Genomic DNA, 12,678 nt, shown 5'->3' with positions numbered 1-12,678 from the left:
AGCATCTTTTACACCTTTATTTGATTGGTTTTATAAATTTCATTTCAAACCTGCCTGCCAGCGACACACTAGCAGGCAGGTTAGCCGTTAGCCGCTAAACTCCCGATTATGAACCTCAGACATTTTTTATCCTGTTTATTACAAAAAGAGCACATACAAAAGGATAATATACAAGCCATGAAATAAAATTAAAATTAAAAAACAAAACTGAACAGTTTGGGTTTAGCAATGCAAATCATTATTATTAGTAGTAGTAATAATAAATTAAGTACAAAATTCCACCACATGTGAAACTAACATTTACGCATAATACGCTCATCCATTTCTTCAACACTCGTCACCATTAATGCGCTATTGCTTTAATATTAATGATAAATAGTTCTATTTCCAGATAAAATATCTGATAGTGAAAAACATCGTAGTCACAACTAAACAGCAGGTTTTCACACGGGATGGCGGCAGCCCTTTCACTGGCACTTTTTGGGATATTTTCTCTCCACCTTTTGTTTTTCAGTTTCAAACAGCAACAAAATTCTTTTTTTTTTCCTGTTATATTCTTTGTATATATTCCTAACATACTATCAGCTGTTGAGTCTCTATTGAAACCTGAGAAAACATGCAGTTTTAGAAAAGGTTGTGCTTTAAAGTCCTCGCCTTCCTTTTTTTAGACAAAAAAAGGAAACGGGATCGAGTCTGAGAGGAGAGATGGACTAAAATAAACGAAGAGGAGGAGATAGACAGAATGACCGGAGGAAGAGTTCTCTGTAGGAACTGATTCATTGTGAAAATATGAGCAACGTTTGGTCAGTGTGACGTGGATCTAGAGGATAAATAATGGCTTTTGCAGACGCTGTCAGAAGTCTTCTCTCCGTCAGGATTCAGTCTTAATTGATTAAGCAACCAATAAGGCAGGATGGCTTCATGAGCTGATTGTTATTAATGGGTTCAGTAATATGGAAATATCGAACGTGTAAAACGAGGCACTTATGCTTGATCTACAAACTATTCTGGAAAAAAAAAGAAAAGATTAAAACACAAAGCGAAGGAATCTGTGTCACAGACCATCGTTATTAAGACCCATAGTGCATTGTGGGAAGCAGAGCGATAGAAAACAAAAGCCATAGATCTTTGTGATGGCCTTGAATGTCCTGAACGAAGGTTTTTTTTGCCAGTGAGAGGGTTCCCTTATAGAACGCGTGAGTGCAAAGGAAAGAAACCACACAGACTAAACCCAGTTTGTCCACTACATCACAGCAGGGGGGGGTCAGAGAAAATGCATTGAATGGAATGTAACCCAAGATCCACAGCACCACATGAGAGAGAGCGAGACGGGCTCAGGAGCTCGGTAAACGTCTCACAGCCAGCTTCAGACCCGGGTTCTTCTTGACGTCAGAGTTCAGAACATCACAACTGCATGCAAAGCATTCCCATTAAAACGATGCAAAAATGAGGTAATAGTTTTTTTCATAGCATTTTTGTGTTATTTCTAAATAAATAAATTATGATTCAGTCACACACCCCCAACCCAAAAGAAATATATAAAATTAAATACGTACCCACAATATCTACAGTTAGTAATAAATTATGATTGTTAAATACTTAAGGCATTTCAACTGACAACACCCTGTGTAAACTATGAAGACTTCATCACGGATGACTCCACTACAGCAGGGGGCAGCGTCTGCGCCGGCGGTGCACACGGCGGGGGCACGTCGTCCCCGTTACCCCGTTAATGTCACAGTGCATCGTACAGCGGGGCCCCTGCAGGCGGAGGAACCCAACTACCAGAACACAAAGGGTTAAAAAGAAAAAAGGGGCGGGAGACGGTGTTTGTAAGGTTCCCCCGGCCTGAATGCTCGCCTCTGATTGGCCGCCTCCCGTCTGTGTGCACCGCCGGCGCGAGGCTGCCCCCGTCGCACCACCACGTTCTACATGTTCTAGCAATACAGCATAGCAACCAGCATAGCAACCAGCATAGCAACCAGCATAGCAACCACGAGGGGAGGTCTGTCGCACGAATACACGAGATCAACACGCCGCAGCAGAGCGGGTCGAGACCCAAACACCAACCAATCAGACGCTCCTGTTGGTGGAACTGTTGTCACATGTGCTTGTTCTGTAGGCAATAAGGTAAACATCAAGACGGTCAGGGGGAGGAGCTACAGGTCGGGGGGAGGAGCCGCGGCTCAGACTACGACGTGAACGCCGTGGAGGAACGCTACCGGAGCTAACGGCCCTAGCATGCGTTTTTAGCACACACTGTTCTGCCTGTGGACCGGCGCCAGGTGAAGGTACAGTAGAGGTTAAAGGTCATCTTCCCCTTCCTCCCGCCTCGCTCTGGAACGCACGATCGGTTCCTTTTATCATCTGGTTTGTTTTTTTGTTTTTGGCTTTTGTTGTAGAAGCAGCGAGACTCGAACCCACGGCGAGCTAACGCCACGGCGAGCTAACGCCTAGCTTTGAACCCTTGAAACGTGCTCACATTTGTTAAGACACATTCTTTTAGTCTGACAAACACACACACACACACACACACACACACACACACACACACACACACACACAAACCTGTGTACCAGGCTCAAGCTACAACAAGACAAAAAAGAACCAACTAAAAAATAAAAAGCATTTCAGTAAAAGCACTTCCTGCTGATCTGAAACACGACGACTCGATGGTCGGCTTCGGCGGCGGCGAACTCGTCACATGACGCCGAGCCAAAGCTTAACGCTCTATTGCAAAAATGTCAAAAGCTGCATGATGGAACTAAAACACTGATCGCTGGTGCTCGGCCCCCCCATGGGGCTCAAAGCACAGCAGACGTCACGTGTTGGTTTCTGCTACTCTACCACCACTGAGGACCCTCAGGCCCACGTGGCGCCGCGGCGTTAGCGTCACGGCGTTAGCGTCACGGCGTTAGCGTCACGGCGTTAGCGTCACGGCGTTAGCGTCACGGCGTTAGCGTCACGGCGTTAGCGTCACGGCGTTAGCGTCACGGCGTTAGCGTCATGATATTCACTTTGTACCAAGTGTGTCTGAAAAGACAGAAATATAGATGAATATTAATAGATATAAAGAGAAAGGATGCAGCCCAGTGGGGGGGGTCACGGGTTCTCCACCCACAGGACGTCACGTCATGGCTTTGAGAACATGCTACACAGCCGGGGGGGCGACCTACGGTACGACAACCACAACAGCAACAACACCCGACTTACAATCAGCAAGCTGAGAGGAAACCCTGTGTGTGTGTGTGTGTGTGTGTGTGTGTGTGTGTGTGTGTGTGTGTGTGTGTGTGTGTGTGTGTGTGAGAGAGTGTGTGTGCAGCCGCCGGGGGGGGTGTGCTTCTACGTAAAGAGGGCCCCCGGCGGCCGCTCGTGCAGTTCGTTATATCTTGGCTTGGCTCAGTAAAGCGTGAGTCAGGTGGGTGGGGATGTCACATGACGCGTGGAGACATTTGGCGAGGCCCCTCCCCCCACCGACGGGTGAGGCAGGGGCGGGGCTGGCAAGCTGGGAGTGACGACCGGGAGGCGGCGGCGGTGGAATGTCAGCAGCTGTCGGGGTTCAGCTGTGTCTCGATGTCAACTCGACAGATTGGACACTTCCTGCTGGTGGCCAGCCATTGGTCCACGCAGCCCTGGTGGAAGAGGTGCATGCAGGGTAATCTCCTGGAAGACAGAGACACACAAAGCCGACGTTCGTTAAGGTTCACCAACTCCTGAGAGCACCTGAGCGTTGGTTCGGTGTCAGACTCGCTGACGGGACTCCTGTCGAGTCAGCATTCCTGCATTCCTCTGACAGCTGAGACCCGTTAACGGTAACCCCGCCCCCGTGAACCAAGCCCCTCCCCCCTCATCCCTGGGAGTGGTTTTCTACACGTAAACTTCACCCTCTTCTCGGTTTCCAACACGTGTCGGTTCATCTGTTCCACAGATCAGCGCTTTGCTGGTGACACACTCGTATCCATGTGAGGCTGCTGCCTGGAGCTGTTAGCTTAGCTTAGCTTAGCTTAGCTTAGTTTAGCGCAAAGGCTGAAGACAGCTCGTCCTCAAGATACGAACAACCATAGATACAAACAACCATTCTGCCATGTCCAACTCCTTTAGTTCCCCTTCCTGACATTACTATATACTGTAGTAATGACAGTACTGTAGTATTTAGAGTAGTAATGACAGTACTGTAGTATTTAGAGTAGTAATGACAGTACTGTAGTATTTACAGTAGTAATGACAGTACTGTAGTATTTAGAGTAGTAATGACAGTACTGTAGTATTTACAGTAGTAATGACAGTACTGTAGTATTTACAGTAGTAATGACAGTACTGTAGTATTTACAGTAGTAATGACAGTACTGTAGTATTTACAGTAGTAATGACAGTACTGTAGTATTTAGAGTAGTAATGACAGTACTGTAGTATTTAGAGTAGTAATGACAGTACTGTAGTATTTACAGTAGTAATGACAGTACTGTAGTATTTAGAGTAGTAATGACAGTACTGTAGTATTTAGAGTAGTAATGACAGTACTGTAGTATTTACAGTAGTAATGACAGTACTGTAGTATTTAGAGTAGTAATGACAGTACTGTAGTATTTAGAGTAGTAGTGACAGTAATGTAGTATTTACAGTAGTAATGACAGTACTGTAGTATTTACAGTAGTAATGACAGTACTGTAGTATTTAGAGTAGTAATGACATTACTTTAGTATTTAGAGTAGTAATGACAGTACTGTAGTATTTACAGTAGTAATGACAGTACTGTAGTATTTAGAGTAGTAATGACATCACTTTAGTATTTAGAGTAGTAATGACAGTACTGTAGTATTTACAGTAGTAATGACATTACTGTAGTATTTAGAGTAGTAATGACAGTACTGTAGTATTTACAGTAGTAATGACAGTACTGTAGTATTTAGAGTAGTAATGACATCACTTTAGTATTTAGAGTAGTAATGACAGTACTGTAGTATTTACAGTAGTAATGACAGTACTGTAGTATTTAGAGTAGTAATGACAGTACTGTAGTATTTACAGTAGTAATGACAGTACTGTAGTATTTAGAGTAGTAATGACAGTACTGTAGTATTTACAGTAGTAATGACAGTACTGTAGTATTTACAGTAGTAATGACATTACTTTAGTATTTAGAGTATTAACGACCTTTAAATGACCTCAAATGGAAATTATTGATTGAAAATTGATAAATAACAACTTACAAACTATTAGCTCAGAACACCCTCTAGGAAGCAGTTGTGTTGGTATGTTGAGGATTTCCTGTACAGGTAGAAGCAGCTAATCTGGTTACGTTTGGTTAAATATGATATGAAATTGATGAGGAGATCAATAAGTTGTCTGTTGATGAGACACTGAAGGTCCAGCATGACGGCTTTATGGACATACGTGTAATCTAACACTCATGATGTGAACGAGAGGACGTTATCTGGACAGTCCACCATGTTTCTACGTCAGCCCAGATTGGACACACCTCTGCAGAGCGCCTCCTGCTGGAGTGGGGTTTGTTTCAATGTGGAACCATGCCACTAGGTGGCAGTACGTCCCCCTGGCTCCACCTTTAAGGCTAGGCGTTAGCGTGGCGTTAGCGTGGCGTTAGCGTGGCGTTAGCGTGGCGTTAGCGTGGCGGTGTGTGGTGTGTCCAGCGTCTGACCTGACGTCCTCTCCGTCCTCCAGCATGGACAAACAGATGGTGCACTTCTCATCCACATCCGTCTCCTCCTCCTCCCCGATCTTCAGCTGCATGGGCTTCCTCTGTGGGCAACCAGGGGGCGGGTCAGAGCGGCGGGGCGGGGCGGGGGTGCTGTGAGGTGCGGCCGGACCTACCTTCTTGTACTTGTGGGGGAAGGTGAACCTCTCGATGGTGGTCTGAACGGCGCCCCTGCTGACGCTCCCCAGCCGGTCCTCCAGCTGCAGCAGCTCCTGGGGGGGGGGGGGGGGGGGCAGGTTGTCAGCTCCACTCCTCTCAGGAAAGGTGGGCGTGTTTTTCAGGGTATTTACCTCGTAACTTTCGCGCACGGCGGCGGCGTGCCTTGAAGGGTTGAGACTCTGCAGGGCCAGCAGGTGCAGCTGGGGGTAGGGGTAGTTTCTGATTTCATGCACGACCTGCATCATCATCATCATCATCATCATCATCACCATCATCATCATCATCATCATCATCACCATCATCATCACCATCATCACCATCATCATCATCATCATCATCATCACCATCATCACCATCATCATCATCATCATCATCACCATCATCATCATCATCATCATCACCATCATCATCATCATCATCATCATCACCATCATCATCACCATCATCACCATCATCATCATCATCACCATCACCATCATCACCATCATCATCACCATCATCATCATCATCATCATACAACATCAAAGTGGATCCTGTGGCTGGTTTTTAAAACATTTTAACGGTTTCTACATCGTTTCCTCCTTCAGGTGTAACCCGCCCCATTCTGCTACTAAATTGTAGGCGGTCAAGTTGAATTATGGGTAATGGAGAATGCATGCTATAAAAAAAACTTAACTTGCTTCTGCTGCTTTTGTTCTGGTTTTTAATATTTTGATGTTACAGAACTTTAATATTTGCAGATCTGGATTCATCAAAACCAAATGATCGTAAGGTGAACCAGCGTACCACTTGTGCGGACGACGTGTTCCTGGGGAAGTGGTGCATTCTGGGAGTGGCCAGGTAATGCTGATAGTGCTGGGGGAGCTGCTGGAGCTGGTATTGGTGGTGGGGGAGGCCGGCGTCCACGCTGAGATCCCTGCAGCGGGACAGACGGATGGAGGACGCGTCACCTGGGTAACGGGTGCAGAGGGGCGGGGATAGAGGGGAGAGGGGGCGGGACCGGACGCTCACCAATCAGTGCCTTCGGCCAGGTACCGTTGCTGCTGCGTCGTCATTGGCTGAGGGACGTGGAGGGGAGGGGAGTACTCGTAGCCTGAGCGGAGTCGGTGGGGGTTCAGGGGAATCCGCTCCGGGGTCCTCCTGCGATGGAGATGTAAGGTGTGTCATCACTTCCTGTGTGTGTGTGTGTGTGTGTGTGTGTGTGTGTGTGTGTGTGTGTGTGTGTGTGTGTGTGTGTGTGTGTGTACCTGGAGTGTGGGAGGAGCCTGCGGTGCTGCGCCTCCAGGAGCTGCTGCTGGATGAGGTATTGCTGGTGTAAGGCCTGAGGTAAGAACGGAGGAGCCGGCACGTCCTGGAACTGAGGGGGCGCGGTCAGGGCAGTGAGGGGCGGGTGGTGCGCCGGGGGCAGGTGGGGGGCCAGGCCGCTCTGAGACGGCTGGCCGGCGTGTCCCAGAGGGAACTCTGCTGAGAGGGGCGCCTGGGGGGAGCCCAGGTGAAAGTGTCGGCAGGAGGTAGCGTGGCTGTGTTGGTGCCTGGTGAAGTGTGCTCCTGCAGGAGATCAGAGAGGACGTTCACTCAGACGCCGCCGTCACACACACACACACACACACACACACACACAAACACACACACACACAAACACACACACACACACACACACACACAAACTCTGAAGGCACACATCCACCCACAGACTGCACCCAGCAGCCTCTATCATCCGTCCACAACCAGACGGCGGGTTTCCATCACGACCTTCAGCCCACAAGGTCGTCTGAGGTCGGCTCCGTGGGTTCCGGCTCTCAGACGCTTCTGGTGTCAGAAGGAGCTGCAGATCTCAAGTTAAAAGCCTCCACGGCAGCAGCAGGAGAGGATCTGGTCACGGTTCCACTAAAGGAGTCAGATGGACCGGTTCGACCAATCAGAGCCTGAGTTCTGGAGCCAGAATAGAACCTGATAAATTCTGGTGTGAATCCAGAATCAGATGTTGGCTGAGGATCTTTTACTTCCTTTGCTTTTTTTCCCCTCTTACCTTTGCTTTAAATCATACGTGTCAAACTCAAGGCCCGGGGGCCAAATGTGGCCCTCCACATCATTTAATATGGCCCAGGAGCGCATAAAAGGTCAGAGCGTCTTAAAACAAATAAGTCAAAAGTGTGCTTTAATCAAAACTACATTTCCCACAATGCAGTAGTTCAGCCCATCTTAACTCTGACTAAACGTATTGAACAAAGTTAACGTCCTAACTTGTGTCTGATGTTATTTTTCTTTATTGATTGATAGTTTGATCCTTGATTGATGGAGTTCTGTGGGTTTAATAACCTGACAAATGAAAAGGATTTATGTTAGAACAGAGAAACAAACATGTTTTTTCTGTCTAACTGTAATGTTTGGAACTAGAATCAGTCAGAAATTCAGTTATTTAACATTAAGGAGTAGTTACATTTAGTTACATTACACTGAGTTACATTTAGTTACATTTATTAGTTACATTAAGGAGTAGTTACATTGAGTTACATTACACTGAGTTACATTTATTACTTCTATCTGGCCCCTTTAAAAGGGGGACCTTTGGGTCACTCGGCTGAAAGTCGTTATTTGCCCAACTTAAGAGGAAGAATCCAGGACTGAAACTCAATCTCAACACATTGCTGTGCTAACACGCTATGCTACAGGACGTGGCCTGGTGGGCGTGGCCTGGTGGGCGTGGCCTGGTGGGCGTGGCCTGGTGGACGTGGCCTGGTGGGCGTGGCCCAGTCTCAGGCGGTGACGTTCATGTGTGGGGCAGCAACAGACGGATCTGTCGCTTCTGCTTCGACTTAGGAGTCAGAAAATGCCTGTTTGCTGCAGTGAGGACCCCCCCCCATCCACACAAACACACACACGCACACGCACACACACACGCACCTCACCCTCCAGCTGCAGCCCCTCCCCCCCCCGGTGTGGCTGCGGCACGCTGTCCCCATGTGAGTGACAGCCAGTGAGCCCTACCCAGCAGCCACTGCAGCAGTCTGACATGGAACCTGTGCCCCCCCCCTGCTTCCATCACTGCAGCTCTCACACATAATCCCATCCTCTGCTTGGTGCGGTGGTGATGGTCATGTGACCATGGGTCATTTGCCCCCTTCCCCCCTACAGTACGTCTGCACGCCGCCGGCTGACCTTGATGCTGGGCGTCGGTCAGGTCAGGACCGACTTCCTGTTGGTTCTTTTTAACGCATCACCGGGAGTCTGACCACTTTAGAACACGTGTGAGACCGGGGGAGTGGCAACCAGCAGGTTTAAGCCCTCTGATTGGTTTAAAATCAGGAGGCCCAACCAACACCTGTGGTGAACCCCGTGGTGAACCCCGTGGTGAACCCTGTGGTGAACCCTGTGGTGAACCCATTTGTAATCCTGCTGCAGGTTTGGAGAATAACAGTCATGTCATTCTGGCTAAAACCACTAGCTTAGCTTAGCTTAGTTTAGCATAAACTCAGGGAACAGGAACCCTCCTGGTGAACCTCCACCAGCAGCCAATAAACGTGCACCAGGTGTGAAAATGTGTTGCACCGCTGCAAGAAAGATCTTTTAGCTCTGGCTCAACACTGGTGAGACGTTGTTGCGGAAGCCAATCAGTGTTGAGATTGTCTCGACATCAAAGGTCTCTGTGCGCCTCCTGATATCAGACGTAACCATAGCGACGGATCGCACCCCCGATCAGCCAGAAACAGGGTTGAGTTTCAGGCCCTAAATGAGGCTAACGTTAGCATCGTGCTTGGAGTGAATAGACAGGAATGACTATTTAGTCAGGTGTAATGCTAAGCTATGCTAACCATCTGCTAACTGCAATGTAAAAGTTCAGATTTAAATAATTCACAGGTCAGATAGTTCAGACCGGGGGGAGACTGGAATCACGTTGGAGTGATGGTAAACTGTTTGAATGACAGAATTACCCAGAAGCCACTGGTTCAGTGAAGCGACCGTCACCACATGCACTGACATTAAAACGCTAGCATGAATAATTGTAGTGAATGAACACCAATGGGTGGACGTGAGGGAGGCTGTTGGTTCTCTGAGCAGCAGCTTATGGATGGGGAGGGAATGACAGCAGGTCAAATTAAATATCAATCTGCCCCCCCCCCCCCCCCCCCGACTCAGAACTGAGGAACTCTGTCAGAGACAGCTGAGGAATGAGAGCACAGAGAGTGAAGGGAGGAAGATGGAAAGTCAGCAAAAAGCACACTGAAGGTTAGAAAGAAAACTACAGTCTTTATTGGAAAATATTAGTCCGTGTGGCAGCGTGTGATAATCGTCATAAACAGAGTGATATCCCAGAATAATCCCATGCACACGAGGAGCCGAGGCGAGGCCCGGCCATGCTCTCTGTAGGGTTAACGGAACAGAAGCAGCATCCAATGAGTAGATGTGTGTGCTTACAGCGCGTTTCAGTACAGAATGGACATCAGAGTTTACATTAGAACCTGTTGTTCAATGTGGAAAAACAAAAGCAGAAAATGAGCATGCTTTAGGTTCTAACACGAGAACATGAGCAGGAAAACAACCAAACAATAAGACATTTTCATTCTACAAGGAGTTCTACAGCAGTGCAAGGATATAGACATCCCTGTAAAATGGATAGCATTCTGGAGGGTGGGGGTGTAAATGATCGTGGGGGGGGGGTTTCAGATGGCAAAATGAGTTAGACCTGAGTCGGGCCAATTAGTTGTGACAGACAAAATCAATTCAGCTCCAAGAACAAAGGCTTTGACACGGACGGGATTACGAGCAGCCATCTGGACCCGCTGGAACAGGTGCAGTGGGCCGTAAAGGGTGGGGATCGAGAATCAGTGATCAAAAATGATTTAGAGGAGATGATCAAAGTGCATGACAAAAGCTGGCACAATGCACCTTTATAAGAAGAAAAAAAAAAGGGAGGGGGGGGGATGGAGACGGTTTGAGGAGTTCAATCAAGCCTGGCTGTGATCGAGTCTCCAAATGCATCCACTTTACAGAAATTTACAGCAGAATGTAATCGATCCACACTGAATGGGAGAATCACAACGACAGTCTGTTGTCAAGGCTATCGCTACAGCATGGGTTATTCACTGACAGTTCAAATCAGGACAGAAGGTGTTATTCTTTAGTCGGTTACACAGAAGGATACGGTATGAGAGAGAACTCGGGTTTAATGCCAATGTCGTCTTCAGATGGAAAGAGGAAATGAGGAAGAAGGGTTCACAATACAGCTAGATGCAGAGAGCAGGCAGAGGCTACGGCAGACAGCAGCAGATGATCGTTAGCTACACAATGGAGGGGGCAAAGGTCTGAGAAAGGCGGAATGTGGAGCCAGCCTCGATACTATGGAACAGGAAAAGAGAACACAAATAAAAGCACAATGAAATCATCGGTGCTACTGCATGTACGTCACATCATCATCATCATCAGCATACACACACACACACACACACACACACACACACACACACACACACACACACACACACACACACACACACTCACACACAGCCTGCTGCGATGCAGGTGACGTTATGTGGTGTGTTCAGGTCTCAGTGCCGCGATTTCACTTCACGTCGCACGAACGATTTTTGTAGTTCTAAAAAAAAAGAAAAAAAAAAAAAGAGGAGAAAATGCCACCATTTTACATCCCGTTCACCGGCGGACGTTACCTCCCGCGAACCGTTACCGAGCCTCTCCAACGGGCTGATCGGTAGATTCGGTGCCAGGCGAACACAAAGGAGTCCGCCTCTGTCGTCCGGAGACGATCTTTGACGCCAGTCCAGCTGGAAGACGCGGCTAACGCCGCGCTAGCGGCCGGTGACGTTAGCTAGCGGTAAGCGGTGCAAACTGCACGTCAACACCGCGCGGGGCACCGAGGAGAAAAGCGGAGCTGTCGGTTGACAGCTGGCGTCAACCCGGTCCGGTTAACGGCCCCCGAAAAGCGGCGCTTACAGGTCTCCGTTCTAACGGATTATTACGAAGCGAACCTACGTGACGCGGCGGCTGACGCGCGACGCGGCGGCTAACGCGGTCCAGGCTGCCGCGCCGCCGCGACTGTTTTTGCTAGCAGGTGTCAGCTCTGTTGACGTCATTTGAGGACAAATGCCAACAAATGTGTGAATAAATAGGTAAAGGAAGCCGTACCTCTGTTTCTAACCGAGCCGAAGACGGGAAGAACCAGATATCCGACATGAACCAACACCATCCTGGGTCCGTCTTTGTTGTGCGGGTCGCCCGTGAGACAGATGGTCCATGGAAATGATCCCCTCCAGTCCCCAGCACATTCAAACGGACAGGCTGCACTGGCAGCGCATACACACACACACACACACACACACACACACCAGCAGCCAATCACTGGAGCCCTGGCACCAGTCACTTCCGAGTTTGGCACCCCGTTCCACCAATGGGGTGAGTGCGTGGGCGGGGCTATCTCTGTATAGGACAGCCTCAAATAGAAGATTCCGCCGACCCTGCAGCTGACAGGGTCGTAAAAGTAGCCCGAAGTCCTGGAGGAATTAAAATAAAGACGTGGAGTGGAAATATTAGGAGTGTTTGTAAAAGTTAAAGTAATAATCTTCAAATATTTGACGTTAAATATGGGCAACAAATCCATTTACGGACCAAAAATACAAGTAAACATAAATTCATTTTAAATTAACAAATAATTAGTGTATAAGGTCAATGTTTTCAATGTTCATTAAATATAAAAGTCAGATTATTATTACAATTATTAACATTACAATGATAGTTTTTTCTACTTCCCTTTGGGGCACAGGAGAACATTTGTTCTGGCCACAAAAACC

General features: G+C 47.9%; 1 protein-coding gene across 2 annotated transcripts; it reads right to left on the bottom strand.

The window, feature by feature from the left end:
* Positions 1-127: 127 nt before the first annotated feature.
* On the bottom strand, positions 128-12,207 carry ark2ca (arkadia (RNF111) C-terminal like ring finger ubiquitin ligase 2Ca). 2 transcript variants are annotated; one of them, XM_068334974.1, is made up of 8 exons: positions 12,017-12,207; positions 7,123-7,423; positions 6,887-7,015; positions 6,662-6,791; positions 6,007-6,111; positions 5,833-5,928; positions 5,660-5,760; positions 128-3,663 (listed from the first exon to the last, which is right to left on the bottom strand). In XM_068334974.1, the coding sequence occupies exons 1-8, from the start codon at positions 12,075-12,077 to the stop codon at positions 3,543-3,545; spliced, it is 1,044 nt and encodes a 347-aa protein (XP_068191075.1). In that variant the 5' UTR covers positions 12,078-12,207; the 3' UTR covers positions 128-3,542. The 2 variants fall into 2 exon arrangements, 1 of the variants encoding a protein (XP_068191075.1); XR_011038195.1 differs by lacking the exons at positions 128-3,663; positions 5,660-5,760; positions 5,833-5,928; ... (2 more) ...; positions 6,887-7,015; positions 7,123-7,423 and adding an exon at positions 10,104-11,212 and having other exon boundaries at positions 12,017-12,158.
* Between the last annotated feature and the right edge of the window lie 471 nt (positions 12,208-12,678).

Source organism: Antennarius striatus, chromosome 15, assembly GCF_040054535.1.
Source record: "Antennarius striatus isolate MH-2024 chromosome 15, ASM4005453v1, whole genome shotgun sequence".
NCBI classification, from domain to species: Eukaryota; Metazoa; Chordata; class Actinopteri; order Lophiiformes; family Antennariidae; genus Antennarius; species Antennarius striatus.
Note: the sequence above shows the minus strand (reverse complement) of the source record. Positions and strands in the feature narration are given on the sequence as shown.

Bases quoted from the DNA above. Each gene is read 5' to 3' on its own strand.
- ark2ca (XM_068334974.1), bottom strand. From the start codon at position 12,077: ATGGTGTTGGTTCATGTCGGATATCTGGTTCTTCCCGTCTTCGGCTCG. The intron at 7,424-12,016 runs GTACGGCTTCCT...GATCTCCTGCAG, and splicing joins CGGCTCGGTTAGAAACAGAG to GAGCACACTTCACCAGGCAC. The intron at 6,112-6,661 runs GTACGCTGGTTC...ATGATGATGCAG, and splicing joins ACACGTCGTCCGCACAAGTG to GTCGTGCATGAAATCAGAAA.